This window comes from Lepus europaeus, chromosome 22 (genome assembly GCF_033115175.1).
Source record: "Lepus europaeus isolate LE1 chromosome 22, mLepTim1.pri, whole genome shotgun sequence".
NCBI lineage: Eukaryota > Metazoa > Chordata > Mammalia > Lagomorpha > Leporidae > Lepus > Lepus europaeus.
In genome coordinates this window covers 875,206-897,221 of record NC_084848.1, presented here as the reverse complement: position 1 = coordinate 897,221, position 22,016 = coordinate 875,206, and the positions used below count along the sequence as shown (strand labels likewise).

The window sequence follows — 22,016 nt, the reverse complement described above, 5'->3', positions numbered from 1 at the left end:
GCTCTTTTTTTTTTTTTTAAGGTTTATTTTATTTATTTGACAGGCAGAGTTACAGAGAGAGGTAGAGACAGAGAGGTCTTCCCTCCGCTGGTTCACTCCCCAGATGGCCGCAACGGCCGGAGCTGGGCCAATCCGAAGCCAGGAGCCTCCTCCAGGTCTCCCACGTGGGTGCAGGGGCCCAAGGACTTGGGCCATCTTCCACTGCTTTCCCAGGCCATAGCAGAGAGCTGGATGGGAAGAGGAGCAGCCGGGACTAGAACCGGCACCCATGTGGGATGCCGGCGCCTCAGGCCAGCCCCTCCCGCACCAACGTGCAGGTTTCCGAGGGCAGATGATGCTGCTCGTTGCCAGCGGCACCGTGGTCCAGGGCTCCCCTCCCCCGGGGGAAGGGCAGGCTCTGTGTCCCCCACTGAGACCAGAGTTCTGAACACAGGGCTTGGCACCAGGTGTGCCCAAGCTGTGCAACCCCTCAGGTCACCCGCTGTGATCCCCCCTCCCCGTTCACCTGCTGCAGCCCCCCCCACCTGCTGCAGTCCCCCCCACAGGCTGCAGTCCCCCCACAGGCTGCAGTCCCCCCACAGGCTGCAGTCTCCCCCACCTGCTGCAGTCTCCCCCCACAGGCTGCAGTCCCCCCACAGGCTGTAGTCCCCCCACAGGCTGCAGTCTCCCCCCACAGGCTGCAGTCCCCCCACAGGCTGTAGTCCCCCCACAGGCTGCAGTCCCCCCACAGGCTGCAGTCCCCCCACAGGCTGTAGTTCCCCCACAGGCTGCAGTCCCCCCACAGGCTGCAGTCACCCCCACCTGCTGCAGTCTCCCCCCACAGGCTGCAGTCCCCCCACAGGCTGTAGTCCCCCCACAGGCTGTAGTCCCCCCCCAGGCTGCAGTCCCCCCACAGGCTGCAGTCACCCCCACCTGCTGCAGTCTCCCCCCACAGGCTGCAGTCCCCCCACAGGCTGTAGTCCCCCCCCAGGCTGCAGTCACCCCCACCTGCTGCAGTCCCCCCACAGGCTGCAGTCCCCCCACAGGCTGTAGTCCCCCCACAGGCTGCAGTCCCCCCACAGGCTGCAGTCACCCCCACCTGCTGCAGTCTCCCCCCACAGGCTGCAGTCCCCCCACAGGCTGTAGTCCCCCCCCAGGCTGCAGTCACCCCCACCTGCTGCAGTCTCCCCCCACAGGCTGCAGTCCCCCCACAGGCTGTAGTCCCCCCCACAGGCTGCAGTACCCCCCCAGGCTGTAGTCCCCCCCCCACAGGCTGCAGTCCACCCCCACAGGCTGTAGTCCCCCCACAGGCTGCAGTCCCCCCCTCACAGGTGCAGTCTCCGCCCCCACAGGCTGTAGTCCCCCCCACAGGCTGCAGTTCCCCACACACACAGGTGCAGTCCCCCCCACAGGCTGCAGTCCCCCCCCACACACAGGTGCAGTCCCCCCACAGGCTGTAGTCCCCCCCACAGGCTGCAGTCCCCCCCCCCACACAGGTGCAGTCCCCCCCCACACACAGGTGCAGTCCCCCCCACAGGCTGCAGTCCCCCCCCCACACACAGGTGCGGTCCCCCCCACACACAGGTGCAGTCCCCCCACAGGCTGTAGTCCCCCCCACAGGCTGCAGTCCCCCCCACACACACAGGTGCAGTCCCCCCCTCACAGGTGCAGTCCCCCCACAGGCTGTAGTCCCCCCCACAGGCTGCAGTCCCCCCCACACACACAGGTGCAGTCCCCCCCAAAAGGCTGCAGTCCCCCCCACACACACAGGTGCGGCCCCCCCCCCACAGGCCGTAGTCCCCCCCCCCGCCCCCAGTTCACGTGCCGGAAGCACGCGTGCGGGAGGGCCCCGGTCAGCACTTGGGGTCCCGTGCGGGGCCGGCGGGCCTCCCTGGCCCCGAGGTCCCGCGGCTCTGCCGAGCGCTGGGCGAAGCATGGCCGGGCTCAGCGGAGCCGGGCGGGGGTCGCCGCCCCTCGGGAGCCCGGCGCCCACGGCCCGACGCCAGGCCAGGTCGAGCCCCGGCGCCGGCTCCCGAGCACCCGCGGCTCAGGCGCTAGGGTCCCCGCCGCCCCGCTGAGGAGAGCGCTGTGTCCGCCAGTCTGCCTTTCGAATAAGCTAATGAAAATGTTTAACGACGTAAACGAGGAAATACAAGCCGTCTCTCCCGCACGAGGGTCCAAATCAGAAACCCTGAGCCCTCCAGCCCTTCCCGCCCCAAGCTAGCCCGGGCCTATCCCGCCCCTCGCCCGGACAGAGCCCCGCCCCCAGCGTGGCTCCCGGCCTATCCTGTGCCGCAATTCTCACGGGTCCCGCCCCAGAGCCACAAGTCCCGCCCCACGGCCCCTCCTCGTCCGAGGCCTTTCCCGCCCCGCGGAGTCCCGCTCCTCGCCGCAAGAGGCCCGCCCCCGACCTGGCTCTGGCCTATGAGCGCCGCGTCTCTCACGAGTCCCGCCCCCGTGTTCTCCCTTGGCCTATCCCGTGCCGCGCCTTTGCCGCGCCCCTGGCCTGGCCCCGGTGGGGGCGCGCGGTTGTGACATCACGGACCGCGCCAAACGCGCGGGCGCGGCGGAGCTGCGTCCTGCAGCCCCGTGGCCATGCCCAAGCGGAGCTGTCCGTTCGCGGACGCGGCCCCGCTGCAGCTCAAGGTGCGCGTGGGCCCGAGGGAGCTGGGCCGCGGCGTGTGCGCCGAGCGCTACTCGCGGGGAATCTTCGGTGAGTTTCGGGCGGGTGCTGACGGGAATCGCGTGACGGCCTGGAGCCGAGTGGGCCGCCGCGTCCGCGCTGGGCGGCGGCTGAGCGGGCCTGCGTGCGGACCCGGCGCCCCGGGAGCTGGGAGGCCGCGGGGAGCGAGCCGTCCACGGCCGGGGTTGGGGTCAGTGTGCGTCCACCTGCTCCGCGCAGCCCGGTCGTGCGGCCGCCCCTCCCGCGGGCGTGTCCGCAGGGTTGTGCCCTGCGGGGATGCCCGGGCTCTGCCCCGAAGGCCCCGGGACAGGGCGAGGAGTGGGACGTTGCGGGACAGGGTGAGCCGCAGGTGCTCATGGACGCACCCTGCCTGCCAGAGGGCCCAGAGGTGGGCAGGGCCGCCTGGTGGGGGGCGCGCGGCCTGAGCGGGGTCAGCCGGGGCGCAGGAGGAGTGGCTTCGTGAGGGCCCCGGTGCCGCAGGGCCTGCCTTGGCTGGGGTGGGGACACAAGCTTTGCACCTGTGGGGCAGCTGGAGCGGGGCCCGGGGGCTGGGAGCGAGCAGCCGCCTCGAGAGACCCTGGCCCCCTTGCGCGCCTCGCCCAGCTTCCGTGGCGCGGGTGGCAAACAGCCGGGGCGAGTGACACTCAGCAGGTTGGCTGAACGGCCGTGTGTGCCCTCTGCAAGGACGTGCAGGGTCAGCACCCAGCAGGGAAAGAGCGAGACAGTGGGCAGGCACCTGCCCCTGCCGGGGTCCAGGAGTGGCCTTATCGCGAGACCCCGCCCTATTCCGCTGTGCATGGGGGAGGGGCGCAGGTGCGCTGGGCCCTCAGCCGCTGCCTGCATTGCCCGTGGCTGCTCCGTGGGAACCGCCCGCTTCCCCTTTGTGAAGGAGCCCGGGGGGCTCTTCAGCTCCTCGGCAGTAGCTGCCGGAGGCCCACAGAGGACACAGGGCTCAGGAGCCAGCTGTGCAGGGGCTGTGCACGGCCCGGGCTGTGGGCCCAGCTCTGAGCCTCGGGCGCAGACGGGAGAGCTGGGGAGAAGCTCGGGAGAGGGAGCCTGCGCCAGCACAGTGGGGTTCCCGGGTCCAGCGTGGGCGGGGGCTGCTGGGTGGCGGTGGGGTCCCGGGGAGGCTGGAGGGTGAGCTGGCTGTGCCGGGTCTGTGCAGGCTGCACAGGTGACCACGTGGGGTGTGGCTGCACACAGGTGCACACGCGTGGGGTGTGGCTCTGGGCAGGTGACCACGTGGGGTGTGGCTGTGCTGGGGCTCTCTCTGCACACTGCACAGGTGGACAGTGAGGTGTGGCTCTGCACAGGTGTACATGCGTGGGGTGTGGCTGCGCACAGGTGGACACGCGTGGGGTGTGGCTCTGGGCAGGTGACCACGTGGGGTGTGGCTGTGCTGGGGCTCTCTCTGCACACTGCACAAGTGGACATGTGAGGTGTGGCTCTGCACAGGTGGACATGTGAGGTGTGGCTCTGCACAGGTGGACACGCGTGGGGTGTGGCTGTGCCGGGGCGCTCTACACAGGTGGACACGTGGGATGCTTTGTCTTTCCAGAGAGGACCAGGCAACTCCTCTTCCACGGAGCCCAGGCCTACATGGACCGCACGTGGGATGAAGGCTGTGCCGTTGTTCACCTGCCAGAGTCCCCACAGCCCCGCCCCACTGGGGCCCCTCGGCCTGCACGGGGACAGATGCTGATCGGACCGGATGGCCGTCTGGTCAGGAGCCGGGCCCAGGCCCCCGGAGCCGGTGAGTGGCACCGGCAGCACTGCGGACTGTGGCACTGAGGGCCAGCAGTGGTGACACAGGACCACATGGTCTGGGCTGCCCCTGCCCCGCCCGCGGGCGCCCAGCCCAGAGCCTGGGAAAGCCATCACGGGAGGTCTGACCCCACTGACCGCCAGGCCTGGTCAGGGGGCTTCTCAGTTTCAGGCCCGCGTGCGGGTGGGGCCCAGCCCTCAGAGGTCACCTGTGTCACTGTGCAAAGTGCAGGCTTGGGCAGCCACTGCCTGGACACCGCGTCCCGCCCCTCCCGTTGCCCTCTCCTGTGATCCAGCGGGTGGTGGCTCAAGAGCTTGGGTCACTGCCAGGGATGTGGGAGACCCAGACGGAGTCCCAGCTCCTGACTTCGGCCTGGCCCTGCCTGGGTGTGTGAGCACTTGGGGAGTGGAACAGCAGACAGAGGAGCCCGCTCCGTCTGTTCACTGGCCCTCTGTGAGATACACAGACGCGAGGTCCACCCTGCTCACTCACAGGTCTCCAGGCCTCCCAAGCCTCTGGTAGCCGGTGGAGGGGCAGGCCACCCTGAGCCGGGGCACGGAGGGGAGCCCGTCCTCCTGCACTGGGCTCCCTCTAGGACATGGCTCAGTGGTTGTCAAAGGATCCAGTAGGAGAAGGGGCCAGGGGCGGGGTTGGAGCCCTCCGCCCTCAGGTGGGCCGGGACATGGGAGCCTCAGCCCCCAGTCCCTCCCAGCCTCCCTCCGGGACTGACCCCTGCCGTTCCCTCTACAGACCCGTGCAGGGCAGCACCCGTCGCCTGCTCGTCGTGTGTGCGTGCCGTGGATGGCAAGGCGGCGTGCAGCCAGTGCGAGCGGGCTCTGTGTGAGCGCTGTGTGCGCACCTGCTGGGGCTGCGGTGCCGTGGCCTGCGCCCTGTGTGGCCTCGTGGAGTAAGTGTCCGCCATGCATGCCGGGGAGCCTGGGGCCGGGCGGGGTGGGCGGCGCCGCCCTGGACGACAGCTTGTTGTGGAGGACTAGCGAAGGAAATGCACGTCTCAGGAGGTCTTTTAAAAAGATGCGTTTATTTGAAAGGCAGAGTTAGAGAGAGCGAGCGGCCACCATGGCCAGGGCTGGGCCAGGCCAAAGCCAGGAGCCTGGGCTTCTTTCATCAGGGGCTTCTGCTCAGCCTGCGTGCGTGCGTGTGCCTCTGCACGCAGCTGGCTCCAGTTCTCTGCTGGTGTGCCGGGGGAGACAGCCGCACCCTCGGGGCCGTGCCCTGCCTGTCACTCACCCACGTCCACGCCGCAGAGCTGCCATGAGCTACTTCTCCCAGCAGCGTTAGGATCTGTGTGGCAAGGCAGAGGCGGGGTGACGCCCTGGTGCCTGGCCGGTTCCTGGGCCTGACACCGAGTGGAGCAAGTTGTGCCTTCAAAGCCGGGGCTGGGCTGGCACAGGCAGGCTCCTCCTCCGTCCCCACCAGCCCAGCCCACCTCCTCCGGCTCTGACCCGCAGAGGCCATCTTGCTGGGCAGGCACTGAGCACGGGCGGGGGGAGCCCTCCTGCAGCCCTGTGGCCGGCACCCTTGAGGGACCCGTACACCAGCTTCCTCCCAGCCTCTTTCTGCTTCCTCTTCCCCAGATGCCCCTAGAACTGAGGTTGAGATATCCAGGTACTGCCCAGGAGGTGGGCGCTGCCCCGTTTCACAGATAAACTTGCTGCGAGCCCCAAGCCAGACTGGCACAGCCAGGCTGAGAAACCAGGCCAGAGGCCGGGACAAGGCAGGGCGCCCATGAGCGGTGGGCAGCACGATTCCCCTGCAGCTCTGGTTTGACCAAACCTGTCCCACTGTGCTGTGGCAGCTCCCAGGCAGGGGCACCTGTGACCCGGCCTGGCCTGGGCTGTGTGTCACTGGCTCTCTGGGGGCCAGTGTGTCGGTGACGTGGAGGTCTTCTGACCTTTACCCAGAAGAAACCGTCCTAGACAGAAGCCGTGGTGCCGTGAGCCCCGCCAGGGCTTCTGGGGGTTTCTGTGGGAACCCCAGGTCAGGCCGCCCATGGGCAGTCAGCTGTGCCGCAGCCAGTGCCAAGGTGTGGAGCCCGGGCTGTAGTCCAGTCCGAGTTGGGCCTGAGGCCGCCCTCCCCAGCCTTCCTCCGCGTGGGACTGGGCTCGCTCCAGGGACTTCACACGGGGGCTGCCTGTCCCTAACCCCTGCCTCTTGCTCCCCGTGGCGCTGCAGCTTCGGTGACGTGGACGAGAAGGCGCTGTGCCCCGGCTGTGCCATGCTCGAAGCCTGAGGACCGTGGGGGCGTTGTGCCGGCGCCTGCGTTCACACCGAAGAACAGGGTGGGGGTGGGGGGCTTTTGTATGCTGTTTTGTACTCTGAGACAGAAGCGAATGAACCCCTTTATGTTTGTGCTAACCGTCCTCGTGAAGTGTGTGGGCTGGGGCTGTGCGGGGGCAGTGAGAGGTGCAGGAGCCGCCGCCAGGGCCCCCAGCCCCAGGGGCTCCGTGCTGGCGTGGGCTGGGGGGGTCCGTGCGCCTGCCCCTCTCCCCAGGAGCTTCTACAGGTGTTCACTCCGTGCCAGCCCCGGGCACCTGAGACAGCCAGGAGGCCGTGGCAGCCTCAGGCCTCCGTCCCACGTGCATTCCCTTGAGGTCGCCCCCTCCCAGACTGGATATGTCCAGAGGCCCCTCAGCAGGAGCGGCTCGCACCGTCTGGCCGCCCCCACCTGACCCAGCACCCACACCACGCAGCCACCACCAGACGCTGTGCTGCCCCCCGGGGCGGGACAGAGGGCGTGGGGTCTCCTGGGTGTGCAGTCTGGGTGCCCTGGCCTGGGGCGTGCTCCAGCGTGTGCATGGTGTGGTTGTGTGTGATGTGTGTGGCTTGTCACGTCTGTCATGTGTGTCGTGCGTCACGTGTGTGTGTTCCAGGAAAGCTGAGGGCCTCTCTGCTGTGAAGCAGGCACTGCCTCCAGTGGACGTGGGCAGTGCCCCGTGTCCTGGCACGCCTGAGGGCAGAGCCAGCCCCTGTCCTTGCCCACCTGCCAGTGCTGGGCCCACAAGCGCTCCAGTGCTGATGGCATTGGGTGGCCACCAGGTGTCGCCAGCAGCGCGTCCTGTGGGCTGAGCGGCTCTTGACTGAGGGCAGCCTCGACCCCCCCCCCCCCTGCTCTGTCCGGTGCTATCTGACCTGTAGCAGGTCACCCCCCAGGGCCTCCTGCTTGGCTGTGGCCAGGTGCTGTGCCCAGGGGACAGCAGCTGGGGCTGCAGGTGGAGGTGGCCATGCCGCCTAGGCGGCACCCTCAGGCTAAGGGGAAGCCGGTGAGCTGGACTCACGACAGGGCAGGCCAGCGTCTCGATCCCTCCCCCGGGGTGGGGGGAGCGTCTGCCCTGGGACGGGGCTCCCCCACCGCCCAGCAGATGCCACCAACAACTTGAAAAGCAGTTTTATTGAAGAATTTGGAGGGACTGTTCGTATTTCATAGTAAAAATACTAAGGTTGAAGGTTAAAAACACGTGGCACGGGGCCAGCATCTGGCCCTGAGGGGCGAGGGTGGGGGCCGGGCGCAGCCGGGGACAGAAGCATCTGGAGTTGTGAGGAGGGGACGCCGGTGGACGGCCCGGGAGCCCCCTGACAGGAGGGGGCAGGGATGTGGGCAACAGGCCACACCCCTTCCTGTTGCAAGGCCCGCCCTCCCCAGACCCCACCCAGGGCAGTCCTCCAGGCACTGCTGTCCCGCTGGTGGGGGCAGGGCCTGGGGCTTCCCTGCGGGCCCTGGCCTTGTGCAGCAACTGGATGAAATAAATTAAGGACCGCAGGACAGCTCCCCTCCGTGCACTGGGAGGGACAGCGTGGCTCCCGCTGCTCACAGCTGGACAGGAGGGCCTCTGCAGTCACGGCTAGGCTCCGTCCTCCCCCAGTGGCCACTCAGGCCGTGCCGCTGGCCGAGTAGGAGAACTGGGGGAAGTGCGGCCTGCGCTCGCTGTCCACGCACTCCATGCTGTCATCTGCGGGGCAGGGACAGGGCACTGGCACTGCTGGGGACACTGAGGCAGGGCCCACACCTGGAGGTGGAGACCCAGCCCTCAGCACACGTGTGTGGGTGGTGCAGCCTCACCTTGGTCGGGCGGCGTGATGGTGATCATCTGGGCCGTGAACTCCTCGTCGAAATACCTGGTGTCCGTCTCCGAGGTGACTTGAGGCTTGAAGGGCGGGCTCAGCTGCGGGTGGGGCGGGGCAGTCATCGGCCTGGGCTGTGCCCCTGGGACACGCGGACCTAGTGAACCCAGCTCCTCATGGCTCCCAAAACCTGCTGGGGCCGACCCCGGGCGCTGGGCGCCCCCGCCAAAGAGCAGAGCGGTGCCCACGGGCCCCTGCGGGCGGCGCAGGGCGCTGCAGCCCAGGCGGACGCGTCAGTCCCCCCGTCTTGCGTCTGCTGCCCTTTCCTTTTGAACTGGGAAGGGCCGGAGGGAGGGGGCTGTGGGCCAAGCGGATGAGGTGAGCCCACCCTGTCTCGGACCACGCCACTGAGCTGGCCGGCAGAGGACCGGAGAGCACGCAGGCCTGGGGTGACGTGAGGTGAGCCGCCACCACACAACCCCTCAGGGCCCCCACGCCCCCGGACAGCAGGGCTGGGGGTGGTGGGGTCGGCACAGGGTCCGAGCCGAGGGCAGACCCAGCCCCGCTGGCCTTGCGTGACCGGAGACGGGAGGCGAGGGGCAGATGGACACAGGCCCTGCACACAGGTGGGCGGGGACTCGCGCAGGAGGCGCTGCCCTTGTCCCTGTTCGAGCTGGGCTGCCTGTCGTGTGGCAAGTACCCCACAGGCCGCACCTTCTTCTCGTACACGTCCTGCCACACGATGCCGGAGAAGAAGCGGTGCCGCATGATCTCCTTGGCGTCCTCGGAGCCCCCGCCGAGCCTGGGGGGGGAAGCGGGCCCAGGGCTCAGGGCTCAGGCCAGGGCTGCCCCCTCACCCGCCGCCGCACAGCCGAGCCCAGGGCCGCTGAGCCCAGGGCGGCCTCACCTCTGCTTGGGGTCTTTCTTGAGCAGCCCGGCGAGCAGGGCCTTGGCCTCGGGGCCCAGCGTGCGCGGGAAGCGGATCTCCTCCATGAGGATGAGCTCGAACAGCTTCTCGTGGTCCTGGTTGTAGAAGGGCAGGCGGCCGCACATCATCTCGTACATGACCACGCCCAGCCCCCACCAGTCCACCGCCCGGCCGTAGTCGTTGTCCTCCAGCACCTACGCGGGGTGGAGAGGACGTGGGGTCACAGCGTGCCCAGGTCAGGGGTGGACACGGGGTCACTGAATGCCCAGGTCGGGGGATGGACGTGGGGTCCCAGTGTGCCCAGGTCAGGGGACGGACGTGGGGTCACAGCATGCCCGGGGGTCAGGAGGTGCACACAGGGACGGACTGGGGTCCCAGTGTGGCCAGGTTGGGGTGGCCGCGGGGTCCAGCGCCCCAGCACTGGCGCACGGCCGGGCAGCACCTCAGGGGCCAGGTACTCGGGCGTCCCGCAGAAGGTCTTCATGGTGGCACCGTCCTTGATGCCCTCCTTGCACAGCCCGAAGTCCGTGATCCTGATGTGCCCGTCCTTGTCCAGCATGAGGTTCTCCAGCTGCGCGGGGAGGGGCGGTCAGCGGCGCCCGGCCCGGCCCGCCCCCCGCTGGCCCGCGGGGCGCACCTTGAGGTCGCGGTACACCACGTTCTTCTCCGAGTGCAGGTAGTCCAGCGCCGACACGATCTCGGCGCCGTAGAAGCGGGCCCGCTCCTCGGAGAAGACGCGCTCGCGGGACAGGTGGAAGAAGAGCTGCAGGGGCGGAGGCTGAGGCGCCCGCCCCGCCCAGGGCCCGCCCCGCCCCGCCCCAGGGCCCGGCCCGCCCCCGGCCCTACCTCGCCCCCGTTGGCGTACTCCATGACGAAGCAGAGGCGGTCGTGCGTCTGGAAAGAGTACTTGAGGGCCTGCGGGGGCAGCGCCAAGGCGGCGTGGGAAGGCGCCGGAGCCCCCCGGAAGTTCCCCCCAACCCCCACATCCCCGGACGTCCTGGCGAGGGTCTGGCCCCAAGGACTGGCCTCGGCAGGACCAGGACAGGACGCCGCTGCCCCCGCCCCGCCCGCGCCGGGGCCGCACTCACGGTGAGGAAGGGGTGCCTGGAGTTCTGCAGCACGCGGTTCTCCGTGAGCGTGTGCGCTACCTCGTCCTGCAAGGCGGGCGGGTGAGCACGCAGCGGCCCGGCCCCGCCCCCGGCCCGCCCGCCTCGCCCCCGGCCCGCCGGCCCCGCCCACCTTGGCCACGATGACCTCTTTCTTCAGGATCTTCATGGCGTAGTAGCGGCCCGTGGCCTTCTCCTTCACCAGGATCACCTTCCCAAAGGTGCCCTTGCCCAGCAGCTTCAGGTACTCGAACTCGTTCATGGTCTGCGGGTTGGGCAGGGCGGGGTCAGCGGCACGGAGAGCCGTGGAGAGCAGGCGTGCGGGGTAGGGGCGCTGGGGCTTCCAGTCCAGCACCGGGAAGAGCCAGGCCTCACCACACGATGCTTGGGCTTGGCCAGGGACACCTCCATCTCCTCGGCCCCCGAGCTGTCGCTGGGAGACCCTGACCGGAAGTCCATCGTGTCCTCCTCCTGCTTCTTGAGCCCGTCGGCCACCGTCTGGATGGCAGTCGTCCACTCCTCCCTGTAGGGGTCAGGGGAGGCCAGGCGGTCACAGCTGCCGGAGGCACGCGGCGGGGGGGCATGCCCCAGCTTCCCCGGGCGGCGGCGTGCGTACCGCTCCTCAGGGGTCTCCACGTGGAAGGTGCGCTCGATGACCGTGGTCCACTGCAGGCAGCGGATGATGAAGGTGTTGGGCCGCGGCCGCTCCGTCTTCATCAGCTGGCATTCTGGGGGCAGGGCCAGGGGTGCCCATCAGCTCCCGCCCCTGCTGGGCCCCCGGAGGCCCCATTCCTCCCCTCCTCCAGGCCTCAGTTTCCCTCCCCACTCCAGTTTGAACATTCTGCTCTGGAGGAGTGAGCCCCCCCTCCTCGGTCCCTCCCTAAGCATCTGAGCCCCAGGCTACCCAGGGCCCCTCCTCCAGCTCGGGCTCCAGGGAGCCTCCAGCCTCTCCCATGGGGGCCCTGGGTGGGGGGGCTGCTGGCCCCAGGCCCCTGCGCATATCCCCTCAAAGCTGACCAAGTGCCACTTCTTCCCCTGCCTGGCTGCCCAGGTGTCCCTACCCACGAGGCTGGGGCTGGGGCCAGGCAGGTCACTGCCACCTTCCAAGGCCTTGGAGGGCAAGGGGTGGCCAGGACCAAGGAGGGGCGAGAACGCCTTGCTGTTTCCAGAGCCACAGCTGCAGCACACCTGGAACACACACACCTACGGTGCACACGCCTGGAACACGCACACCTACGGTGCACACGCCTGGAACACGCACACCTACGGTGCACACGCCTGGAACACGCACACCTATGGTACACTCGCCTGGAACACGCACACCTACGGTGCACTCGCCTGGAACACGCACACCTACGGTGCACACGCCTGGAACACGCACCTACGGTACACACGCCTGGAACACGCACACCTACGGTGCACACGCCTGGAACACACACACCTACGGTGCACACGCCTGGAACACGCAAACCTACGGTACACTCGCCTGGAACACGCACACCTACGGTGCACTCGCCTGGAACACGCACACCTACGGTGCACAAGCCTGGAACACGCACACCTACGGTGCACACGCCTGGAACACGCACACCTACGGTGCACACGCCTGGAACACGCACACCTACGGTACACTCGCCTGGAACACGCACACCTACGGTGCACTCGCCTGGAACACGCACACCTACGGTGCACTCGCCTGGAACACGCACACCTACAGTACACACGCCTGGAACACGCACACCTATAGTGCACTCGCCTGGAGGGCACACGCCTGGAGCATGCACACCTACAGTACATATACCTGGAACACGCACACCTACGGTGCACTCGCCTGGAACACGCACACCTATAGTGCACTCGCCTGGAGGGCACACGCCTGGAGCATGCACACCTACAGTACATATACCTGGAACACACATGCCTGCCACATGTGTGCCTGCAGCACGCACGCCCACAGCCAGGGAGCGTGTGGCTGGAGGCTCCCAGCCTGTGCATCCCAGCACCAGCGCCCTGGCAACGGTGAGGGCCGGGTCTGAGCAAGCAAGGGTGTGGTCTGCCAGGCGAGGGGCCTCGAGGGGGCCTGGGGCCCAGCCTGGCAGGAGGTGGCCTGTGTCTGTGCGGGCAGGAAGCTCTCTCGGTCCTCCCACAGGCAGAGCCCCTGGACACAGGCCCTCTGCACACACAAGCTGGCTCTCGCCCTGGCCAGGCAGCGCACCCACCCCCGGCCGGTGCTGCCCCCATGGGCTCCTCTGCAGAGGCCCCTCCTGCCTCACCCCCGCAGCGGGCATACCAAGGCTTCCAGGGAATTGGCCTGCGCCTCCTTGGTGGCCTGCGACCCAGGAAGCTGGGCCTGAGGCCGGGGAAGGTGGCATCTGGGGCTCACGGGAATCCCCACAGCCAGGCCCCTCCTCTAGCACAGAGGGGGCCCCGGAGAGGGACGACCCAGCAGCCAGTGCTGCAGCCCATCCCCACGTGGGACGCCCACAGGCAGGGAGGCGCCCAGGTCGAGCCTGGGGCAGCCACCTGTGCCAGATCTCCCTGGAGCCCCCAAACCAGAACCTGGGTGGCCCTTGAAGGCCAGGGGCCAGAGGACCCCAGGGTGCTGGCCAAGGAGAGGGAGGGGCAGAATCCAGGGCCACAGCCTGTGGCAGAACCCAGAGGCCCATGGCTGGCAGGCCCATCACCCCCAGCTGTCCCAGGCCAGCCCCAGCCTTGTGGGTAGAGACACCTGGGCAGCCAGCCAGGGGAAGAAGTGGCACCTGGCCAGCTTTGAGGGTGCCCCCCCCCACAGCTGGGAGGGGATGTATGCAGGGGCCTGGGACCGGCAGCCCTCCCCACCTAGGACCCCAATGGGAAAGCCTGGAGGCTCCCTATAGCCTGAGCTGTCCCCTCTGGGCAGGAGGCTCAGGGAACAGCTCCAAAGGACAGTCATGCAACCTGGCCGAGGCCCCCGCCAGCCAGGGCTGGCCCCCAGTCCCAGAGGGCACGGACCACTCCAGGCACCGCCCCCCACATCCAACCCGGAGTGGCCGAGGGGACACTTACGTGCCACAGAGAAGTTGTTGAGTGGGGACTCGCGCTGGTCCACATCCTGTGGCCGCTCCTTGTAGCCGATGAAGGTGCCATCAGTCTTGAGGAGGAAGTAGCGTGGCCGCCAGGTTTTGATGTACTCCCCTACAGGGACACAGGCAGTGAGGGCCCCTGCCCAGGTCGCTGGCCAGCTACGCCAGGCAGAGGGTGGGGGATGGGAAGGCAGGCTCGCTGTGCCGGAGAGGAGCCAGCCCCACCTGCACACCTGGGACACGGAGAAGAGGCCTGGTCCACCTGCCTGGCCTTCCTGGAGGGGGAGGCAGTAGGTCAGCCAGTGCCCAGCTCAGGCACCAAGGCTCCAGGGTGTGGCTGCTGGCCTGAGCCGGCCTCCAGCCAAGAAGACAGAGCCTGGCACCTGGCAAGGAGGGGCCAGCAGCACAGTCCTGGGGCCAAGGGCAGAGCTGCCACCCACCCTGGGACAGCCCCTGGTCCAAGCACGCGGGCCGATTCCCCCAGTACCACAGCCTCGGCCACAGACAGGCACCGGCGCTCGGGGACACGGCAGATGCTCCGTGGAGCTGCGCCGTGCCATTTTTCACTCTGACACCCGAGCACGCCTCATTTACATTTTGCCGAGCACAGAGTCTGAACGACAGGGAAGTTGCTAATTAGGCAGCTGCTTCACTGTGGGCTGAGAGCTGGGGACGACCAGGGACAGGCCACCCCCAGGGGAGCTCAGAGGACACGGGTCAGCATGCGTCCCCTGGGCAAGGCACTCAGATCACAGGGGCCAGGGCAGTTCCCCTCTCCCTCCCCAGGTGCCCGGCAGCTGCCACTCTGCACCCTGGTCCGGGTTGGGACCTGCACCCCAGCCACCCCCCTCCACGGCCCAGGGCTCTAAGGGGCCCCCTCTGACTAGAAGAGACAGCCCTCTCTAAGCACCCCTGGGTGCTTACTGTGCCTGGCCTGGGGTGGGCCTGATCCCAGCGAGCCCACCAGCAGGGCCAGAGCAGTGGAGTGAGGCCACGCCCCCCAGGTGCACAGGGGCGCAGGCCAGCTAACAGCCCCCACCCCACAACGCGGGGGCAGTTGCTCAGGTGCAGCAGGGGCTCCTTTGAGGGAAGGGCAAGGTTCTGGCCCCGCTCATCCACAGCAGCCCCCACCCCACCATCACAGGTCCAGCCCCAGCAGCTCCTGTGGCCACTGGGGCCTCTGGCAGTAGCAAAGGCTGACCCTCAGGGAAGAGGCTCCAGGCCCCACCCCCAGGCACCCCCTCTGCTGCAAGTGGGGGCAGGCAGGGGCTCCGGGGGCTGCACAGCCCCCCCACCATCCCGGGCCGCCCGGCACCGTGCCCACCCGCCTGCACGCCAGTCTGGAGCTGTCGGCCCCTGATGGAGTGCCTGCCATCCCACCAGCTGCCGCTCCCCAGGACGCTGAGCGAGCGGGGAGACTGATGAGTACCCGCACGCGCCCCAGAAATCCATCTCAGTCCTGCGCCACACGGCACACATGGGGCCCCCACCCCCAGTGTCAGTGAGGAGGCTGCCCTCAGCACACAGACCCCTCCACAGGGGCCAGGAGCAGGCCGAGGGACGCCTCTCCCTCTGTGTCCAGCCAGGCAGGCCCGTGGGGACCCTCAGTGCTAGCCGTGCCTGGGCTGCGGCCTTCATTTTAAGTTCAGCCCAGGCAACGTGGACCTGAGACCCCCGGCCCTGCCAGGGTGGGGGCAGAGGCTGGGACAGGTAGAGGCGGCGGCCACCGCACATCTGCAGACTGGCACCTGCCCACCCCGAGGTCCAGAGGGGCCTGGGCCTCTGGCAGGGAGTGGCTGGCACCCAGGCCCAGGGTCTCCTCAGTACCTCCCACCCCACCCACCCACTTCAGACCTGTGACCTGCACGGTGCCTGGCACAAACCAGGGCCTGCCTCCCCAGCAGGCTTAGCTCCCCTCTAGGCAGGTCCAGCCAGGCGCTGCCATCAGGAGGTGTGGATGCCCGGGTGGGACCCGCTCATGCCCCACTGCTGGCCAGTCCACCTGCAGGACAGCCTGAAACCCAGCCCTGGGCTGGGAGCACAATGGTGGCCCCTGAGGTGCTGCACGGAGCCCCAGGTCCTGTCCAGGCTCAGGCCACCATGCCCGGGACAGGGAGAAGGGGGTGGCTGCCCTCAGTAGGATAGGCGGGGCTGGGTGAGCTCTGGCCTAGGGGACACCACACAATGCCTGGGGACAGGATGGGCCTGCGCGAGCTCACAGCCAGCACCCACGTGGCCGGGGGCAGAGTCTCGAGGTCCACGCCGCCCGGCTCTGACGGGCTGGAGCCGCGTTCCCACCTCCACACACATCCTCTGGACGCTCCCGGTCCCCAGCAAACTGCTGGGCTGGCACTTTGCGTGGTGGCGGGTGCAGGCTGGCGGGGTGCCAGGCGGCACTGAGCTGTTTCTGCACAGCGAAGTGAGCCCCAGCAGGCCTGCGGTCCCCCGCCGCCAACACATCCATTCCGCCGACAGCTGCCGCGCGGTTCACCTTCTCCGGCACATTGAGCAAAGGGCCTGCTGGTGGCCACCACTGCCTGCGGGGGGTCCCTGTGCCCCCTCACCACAGCAGGCGCCGGGCCAGTCTGACCAAGGCCACCAGCCCCACGGGCAGCTGCCCAGCGCTGCGCTCCCAGCCCAGGTCCTCAGGGGAGGGTGAGCGGTGGCCACTCCGGCCCGGCAGGGGCTGGCAGTGCCAGGCCCACCTCTGCCAGCTCGGGCCTGCCCCACCCTCCCGGGAAGCCCCCCACCAGGCAGGCAGGGCAGGCGGAGTTGACCAGAGGACACTCGGACGCAGGAGAGGACAGAGCCGAGTACCACCTTGTGGAGGTGCTGGGGGCCGCGGGTTCCGCCCCCCTCGCCTGGACACCCACCCCACCTCAGCCTCATCCATCACTGAACCTCTGGTGCCCCGGAGTGTCCCATCACCTCACCTGCGTCACGAGAAGGTGAGGCCCCTGGGCTGCCCGCTCCGTGGCTCCCATCTTCTCCCTGGGGCAGGCCTCCTGGTCACCTGCCCACGACCCTCCCTGACATGCACTGGCCTCGCTGCAGCCTGAAGCCAGCACGGCCCAGCCCAGGCCACTCATTGGCTTGTGACAACAGCGACAGCCCAGCCGAGCCTTCCCACGAGAGGGACCCAACCTGGTCAGGCCGGCCAGGGGAGTGAGCCCAGGTCTGCCGGACAACCAGCTGACCCCGTCTGTCCGTTCCTGGGGAGGGGCTGCTGCCCTGGCCATGCTGGGGGCTTCCAGAACATCCCCAGGGGATACCTCCTGGCCTGGGTCCCAGGCCAAGAGTACAGACAGCCCCAAGCAAGCAGAGAGATGGGGTCCAAGCAGCTGGCACGGAGTGGCCTCCCTCAGACACGGGTCCTCACTAGCCCCAGCACCAGCCAGCAGCCTGCCCCGAGGGCGGCCTCCCCAGGGGCACCAAGGCGGGGTCTTGCCTCCCAAGCTAGAGCCATACTTGGGGCAGGTGGTGGCCCTGCCCAGCCCGAAGCCTCACTCCATACCCCACACTGGGGCCCACCATGCACCCACAGCCCCCTGCCGGGCCCAAGAGACCCTGTGCTGAGCACCTGCCCTGATGCAGCTGAAGCCTTGGGGGTACCTGGGACTCGGGCAGGGGGCTGAGAATCCAGTCCTGAGTCCCACACCTGAGTTCCGAGGACCCACACCCGAGGCAGGGTAACAGGGAGCACCCCCTGCTGGGTGCCAGGTGGGCGCACAGCTCCCAGGAGCTTCCCGGGGGCCAGGGAGGGTCCAGCCCAGCCAGAGCCTCTCTCAGCCACGTGGAGTGAGTGGAGCGACAGCCCTGGGAGCTGTCCCGGGAGGCCTGGCCGGCCGCACCTGTTCCCTCTGCACACCCTCCCACAGCACTTCCAGGAACTGGCCTCGTGCAACTGGCCAGGCCCCTGGGTGGGGGGGCAGAGGCTGGGCGTGGCAAGGGACTGTCCCACTCACACCCTGCCCCTCTCCCCCCTGGGGCAGCAGAGACCGCCCTGGCCCCCAGCAGCTTAGGGGTCCCAGGGCTATGTCCCCACTGCCTTCTCCTCCCTGGACTCCTGCCCCCCAGACGGTCCATACGGAACCAGTGAGCAGGACACAGGCCGGAGCACTGCCCCTCAGCGGCCAGCAGCCCCGGGAGTCCAGGGCAGGGGCCAGGCGTGAGCCCCACCCCCGCCCCAGCTTCCTCTTTTGTTGTTTGTTTTTGGAGGGAGAACTGAACGCACTCATAGAACAGGAAGTTGGGCCTGACACCAGCCAGCCAAGCCGGCCACAGCCTCGCACCACGACCCATGGCTGCCACGCGGTCCACGCCCCCTCGGCCCTCCCTCTGGGCATCCTCTGCACACAACCTCCTCCCTCCCCCGTTCCCAGGCACTGCCCCACACTGCTGCCCACAGGAAGCACAGCCACGACAGGGCACCTGCAGACTCTCACCTGCCAGCCAGGGACACGGAGGCACGGGCAGCCCCACCTCCACCCACACAGCCCCCGCCCCCAGGCCCCTGGACAGTGTCTGGGACCCTCTCCCCACTGCAGCAGCCTGCACCTGCACACAGCAACTGAAGGAGGTAGGAGGGGCCTCGGGGTCAGGCCCGCAGCGGAGAGCACCTCGGGGCGGGGAGGACCCAGTGCCAGGGCCTGCAGCACCGGAGTCGGTGGAAGAACGGGCAGGGCAGGCACACGGCAGACCTAGAATATGCCTGAGACTGTGCCCTGTGTGAGCTCCAGGGCCCAGGTGTGTGGCTCCCGTGGGTCACGTTAAACGGGCTGGGACATGCACGTGTGTGCCCGGGCAGGGGACTGTGGAGCCCACACCACCCACGGGCCAGCTTCCCCCAGGAGATGCCCCAGGCTGTCCTGCATCAGGGGACACTGGGGACAGCCGTAAGCATGGCTGGGGCCCAGCAGCACCGGAGCACGCAGGCAGGGGTGGGCCAGGCTCTGGGGGAGGACCCCAGCCCCAGACAGCTGCATAGAAGCCTGTGGCGTCTGAAACCCAGGCTCCAGGCCATGTCCAGCCAGACTCACGCCCCGGCCCAGGGCTGGTTATTTAGAAACTGTTGACCTAGGGCGAGTTGGCCTCGTGGTTAAGACGCTCACATCCCACACGGGAGCCCCGAGTTCAACCCCGGGAAGGCAGCAGTGGCAGCTCAGGGGACCGGGTCCCTGCACTCACGCGGGAGACCTGGACTGAAATCCCAGCTCCGCCATCGTGGGCACTGGGGGGTGAGCTCTGCCCCGCTCTTCCTAACAAATGTTTAAAAATAACAGGGCTGGCGCTGTGGCGGGAAAAGCTGCTGCCTGCAGCGCCGGCATCCCATAGCGGCGCCAGTTCTAGTCCCGGCTGCTCCACTTCCCATCCAGCTCTCTGCTGTGGCCTGGGAAAGCAGTGGACGATGCCCAAGTCCTTGGGCCCCTGCACCCGCATGGGAGACCTGGAAGAAGCTCCTGGCTCCTGGCTTCAGATCCGCACAGCGCCAGCCACTGCAGCCATTTGACGAGTGAACCAGCGGATAGAAGCTCTCTCTCTCTCTCTTTCTCTCTAACTCTGCCTTTCAAATAAATAAATAAATGTTTTTTAAAAAAATAAAGCAATAAAATAAAACAACAAACAGCCAACCTTCAAAACCAGGGGAGCCCCCATGACTCTGAAACTCAGTCCAGAAGGGAAGCCACACTGGGTCCACGCAGAGCCAAGCGGGCCCCAGCACCTCAGCCCAGAGCACACCTAGGACCCGGGCCCCTCCTGCGCTGGGGGCTGCACCCACAGCCCCCAGAGGCCACAGCAGTCATGGCTCAGCCAACAAGCAAGGAGCTCCAGGCCCTGGGCAGGACCCAGGGTGCGGAAGGGTAGACACGGGGCATAGGGCCAGGCCCATGCCACCCCCGGGCCACACAGAGGGGTGGGGAGTCACTGGGGCATCCCCTCCCCGCCCAGAGCCAGGCCCGAGCACGTACAGGCTGGGAGGGTCAGCCCCACACGGCCCTGCTGGCCTCAGCCGGGCAAGGCGAAGGGCTACAGCCAAGACCAGTGCTGCCGGTGCCGAGTGCCACAACAGGGGCCCCGAGGGGCCAGGGGCGAGGGGGCACCTCTGAGGGCAGGCCAGGGTGCCATGTCCACCTGTGAAAGCAGGAGGGTGGCCTCCACTGCAGCCTCACTGGCTGGCTGCGGGCAGGCCCGGGAGGCTGCCGGGCTGGCCGGACCCCGGCCCACACACCCCACGAGCCCCACCCTGATCCCCGGAAACACAGATAGGGAAACGGAGGCCCGGGCAGTTGACTGATGGACAGGGTGAGGTTCAAGCCCTCTCTCCGGCTGCCCCGCTGGCCGCCCCACCCAGCCCCTGGCAGAGGCACAACCATGGGGGACACTGCGGCCCGAGCCCAGCTGGCCAGTGCCACCCCGGGGCCGAGGACTGAGACACCCAAGTCCCAGGGACCAGACGGCAGCCCAGGCTTGGAGAGGGGCTGGCTGGGGAGGTGGGACGCCCGGGGTGGCACTGCGGGGTGGGGGCCTTGGCAGGAAGACAGGCAAGGGGTTCCCGGTGGGCCTGTGGTCCGCCCCTGCCGCCCGGCGCCCGCTACCCTGAAAATAGCAGGGCGCAGCCTCAGCCCGGGCCTCCCGTCTGGGTTCTTTCCTTGCCTCCCCGGGGCCTGGGCCTGGGCCTGCTCTGTGGGGACTGCCGTCCACCTCGTGGGCCCTGGGCGGCCTCTCTGTGGGTCTGGGGTCCCCTGCGGGAGAGCTCCCCAACGGGAGGGCTCTGAGCGCCCAGGCGGGGCAGGGGGGCCCAGTTCTGCAGCCGCACCCGCACCAGCCCCCCTCCCAGCAGGCCAAGGAGCCCCTGGGCACTGCCCCGGGCAGGCAGCGTGGGGGGCCCTGCACCGCCCTCGCCTTCCAGGAAAGCTGGGAGGGGCTGGCAGCTGTGGGGGACCCCCGTGCCCCGCCCCGCCCCGCGCAGCTCACACACGGACCTCGCTTGTGCAGCCAGCCCTCCTTCACGATGCTCACGGCGTTCATAGTGCCCCGCTCCGGCCGCGCTCGCCGTCAGCGCAGACGGCTCTCCTGGCCCCAGCTGGCCCGGCCCGAGGCTCTGGAAGAAGCAAGCGTGTGAGGTGTGAGCCCCCCATGCCCCGGCCCTAGGGGTCCCCTCCCGTGTGCCCTGGGCCCCAGCCTGTGTTCAAAGCTCGCTCTCCCATCCCCGGGGTGGGGGTCTCAGCCTCTCAGCGCTCTGGCCCCACCCCAGCAGTGCAGCTCAGGCGACAGGGAAACCTCCCCAGGAGGAGCCCCCCCCCGCCCCGCAGCATTCTCCAGCCATGTACCAGGCATCTCGGCTGTGCCAGGCCGCACACCGGGCGCTGGGGACACACTCCTGCTGGGGCGCACCCCCGGCGTAAGGCAGTGACAGAGCCACAGTCCCCACGTTCACGAGGTGGCTGCCCTGGCGCCCCACAGGTGAACTCCTAGACAACCCTCAATGCCCAGCTCCCAGCTCCCGGGCTCTGGGCACCCCAGGCACAAGCATCTGCACAGGCCTGCCGGGAGCACGGCCCTGGGGGCCTCAGGCCAGGCAGAACCGCCCCCCCAGGACGGCCGAGGACGCGGCCCACTGGGGGCTCTCCTGCCAGGCCACTTCTCTGGCCCTTTAGGGCCACGCTGTGCTGTGCCGAGGCCCCACAGCCCGTGTCCAGGCCACACCAGGAAGAGGCCCAGGGCCGCAGGGAAGTGAGCGTGCCTGGGGGAAGACACCTCAAGGCCCGGGGCGCTGCGACCTCGTGGGCGTGGCCGAGGCAGAGGGCTGGACTCAAAGACCTGAACAGCCCCCCAGCCTCCGCCCAAGGCCTGCTGCTGGCCGTCACTGAGAGCACGCAGAGTGGGGTAGCCCACACAGAAGCCGGCACGGGGACCCCACTTCCCACCGCAAGGGCCCACTGTGGCCGCCATGGCTCCTCCAGTCCCAGCTGCTGGAGACCGGGCCTCCCGGCCCCTGCTGTGTTCTCCGGGGGGGGGGGGGGGGGGGCACCAGGCCCTGCACTCGGGTGGGGGGCTCAGCACAGGCAAGAGCAGCCGTCTGGGGCCAGGCCAGCCGGGGCCAAGCTCGCCAGCTGTCCCGGGACCCCCAGCTGACCGGGCGCCCTGGCCACACCCGGGCCCTGCCTCTGGACGCTGGCAGCACCTCCACAGCCCACTCCAAACAGGAAGCAGCCCGGCCGGGAGGCACCAGGCCCCTGATGGGGAGCCTGGGCACCGAGCCACCGCCCACAACTTTCTGTCCCAGGCCTCCCCCGACCCCACCCCTTAAGAACTTGAAGGCCGGTGGTCCGCGACCCTCTCCCTCCCCTCGGAGCACAGCCTCGGCCCGGCTGCCTCGCTGGCCAACTGCCCACGGCCCCGGGCCCTGCGG

At 68.7% G+C, this 22,016-nt stretch overlaps 3 protein-coding genes across 3 annotated transcripts; 2 read left to right on the top strand and 1 right to left on the bottom strand.

Moving 5' to 3' along the window:
- Positions 1 to 2,532: 2,532 nt before the first annotated feature.
- On the top strand, positions 2,533 to 6,862 carry SIVA1 (SIVA1 apoptosis inducing factor). The gene is made up of 4 exons (XM_062181287.1): positions 2,533 to 2,692; positions 4,221 to 4,415; positions 5,178 to 5,334; positions 6,621 to 6,862. Exons 1-4 carry the CDS (start codon positions 2,575 to 2,577, stop codon positions 6,676 to 6,678), a joined length of 528 nt encoding a protein of 175 aa, XP_062037271.1. The 5' UTR covers positions 2,533 to 2,574; the 3' UTR covers positions 6,679 to 6,862.
- A 955-nt stretch (positions 6,863 to 7,817) lies between these two features.
- AKT1 (AKT serine/threonine kinase 1) lies at positions 7,818 to 20,705 on the bottom strand. Its single transcript, XM_062181282.1, has 13 exons — positions 20,587 to 20,705; positions 13,587 to 13,715; positions 11,158 to 11,269; positions 10,917 to 11,064; positions 10,675 to 10,806; positions 10,524 to 10,589; positions 10,282 to 10,350; positions 10,073 to 10,198; positions 9,878 to 10,006; positions 9,415 to 9,629; positions 9,222 to 9,309; positions 8,506 to 8,608; positions 7,818 to 8,395 (listed from the first exon to the last, which is right to left on the bottom strand). Exons 1-13 carry the CDS (start codon positions 20,630 to 20,632, stop codon positions 8,316 to 8,318), a joined length of 1,443 nt encoding a protein of 480 aa, XP_062037266.1. The 5' UTR covers positions 20,633 to 20,705; the 3' UTR covers positions 7,818 to 8,315.
- On the top strand, positions 15,803 to 18,307 carry LOC133751557 (trithorax group protein osa-like). The gene is made up of 3 exons (XM_062181668.1): positions 15,803 to 15,893; positions 16,037 to 16,551; positions 17,822 to 18,307. The coding sequence occupies exons 1-3, from the start codon at positions 15,803 to 15,805 to the stop codon at positions 18,305 to 18,307; spliced, it is 1,092 nt and encodes a 363-aa protein (XP_062037652.1).
- Positions 20,706 to 22,016: the final 1,311 nt, after the last annotated feature.

Excerpts from the sequence above, each read along its gene's own strand:
- LOC133751557 (XM_062181668.1), top strand. The coding sequence starts at position 15,803 with ATGGGCCTGCGCGAGCTCACAGCCAGCACCCACGTGGCCGGGGGCAGA. Across the intron at positions 15,894-16,036 it reads CTCTGACGGGCTGGAGCCGC|GCCTGCGGTCCCCCGCCGCC; the intron begins GTTCCCACCTCC and ends GAGCCCCAGCAG. Across the intron at positions 16,552-17,821 it reads CTCACCTGCGTCACGAGAAG|GGAGAACTGAACGCACTCAT; the intron begins GTGAGGCCCCTG and ends TTGTTTTTGGAG.
- AKT1 (XM_062181282.1), bottom strand. The coding sequence starts at position 20,632 with ATGAACGCCGTGAGCATCGTGAAGGAGGGCTGGCTGCACAAGCGAG. Across the intron at positions 9,310-9,414 it reads AAGAAAGACCCCAAGCAGAG|GCTCGGCGGGGGCTCCGAGG; the intron begins GTGAGGCCGCCC and ends TTCCCCCCCCAG. Across the intron at positions 8,609-9,221 it reads AGGACGTGTACGAGAAGAAG|CTGAGCCCGCCCTTCAAGCC; the intron begins GTGCGGCCTGTG and ends CCCCACCCGCAG.
- SIVA1 (XM_062181287.1), top strand. The coding sequence starts at position 2,575 with ATGCCCAAGCGGAGCTGTCCGTTCGCGGACGCGGCCCCGCTGCAGCTC. Across the intron at positions 2,693-4,220 it reads CTACTCGCGGGGAATCTTCG|AGAGGACCAGGCAACTCCTC; the intron begins GTGAGTTTCGGG and ends TTGTCTTTCCAG. Across the intron at positions 5,335-6,620 it reads GCCCTGTGTGGCCTCGTGGA|CTTCGGTGACGTGGACGAGA; the intron begins GTAAGTGTCCGC and ends GTGGCGCTGCAG.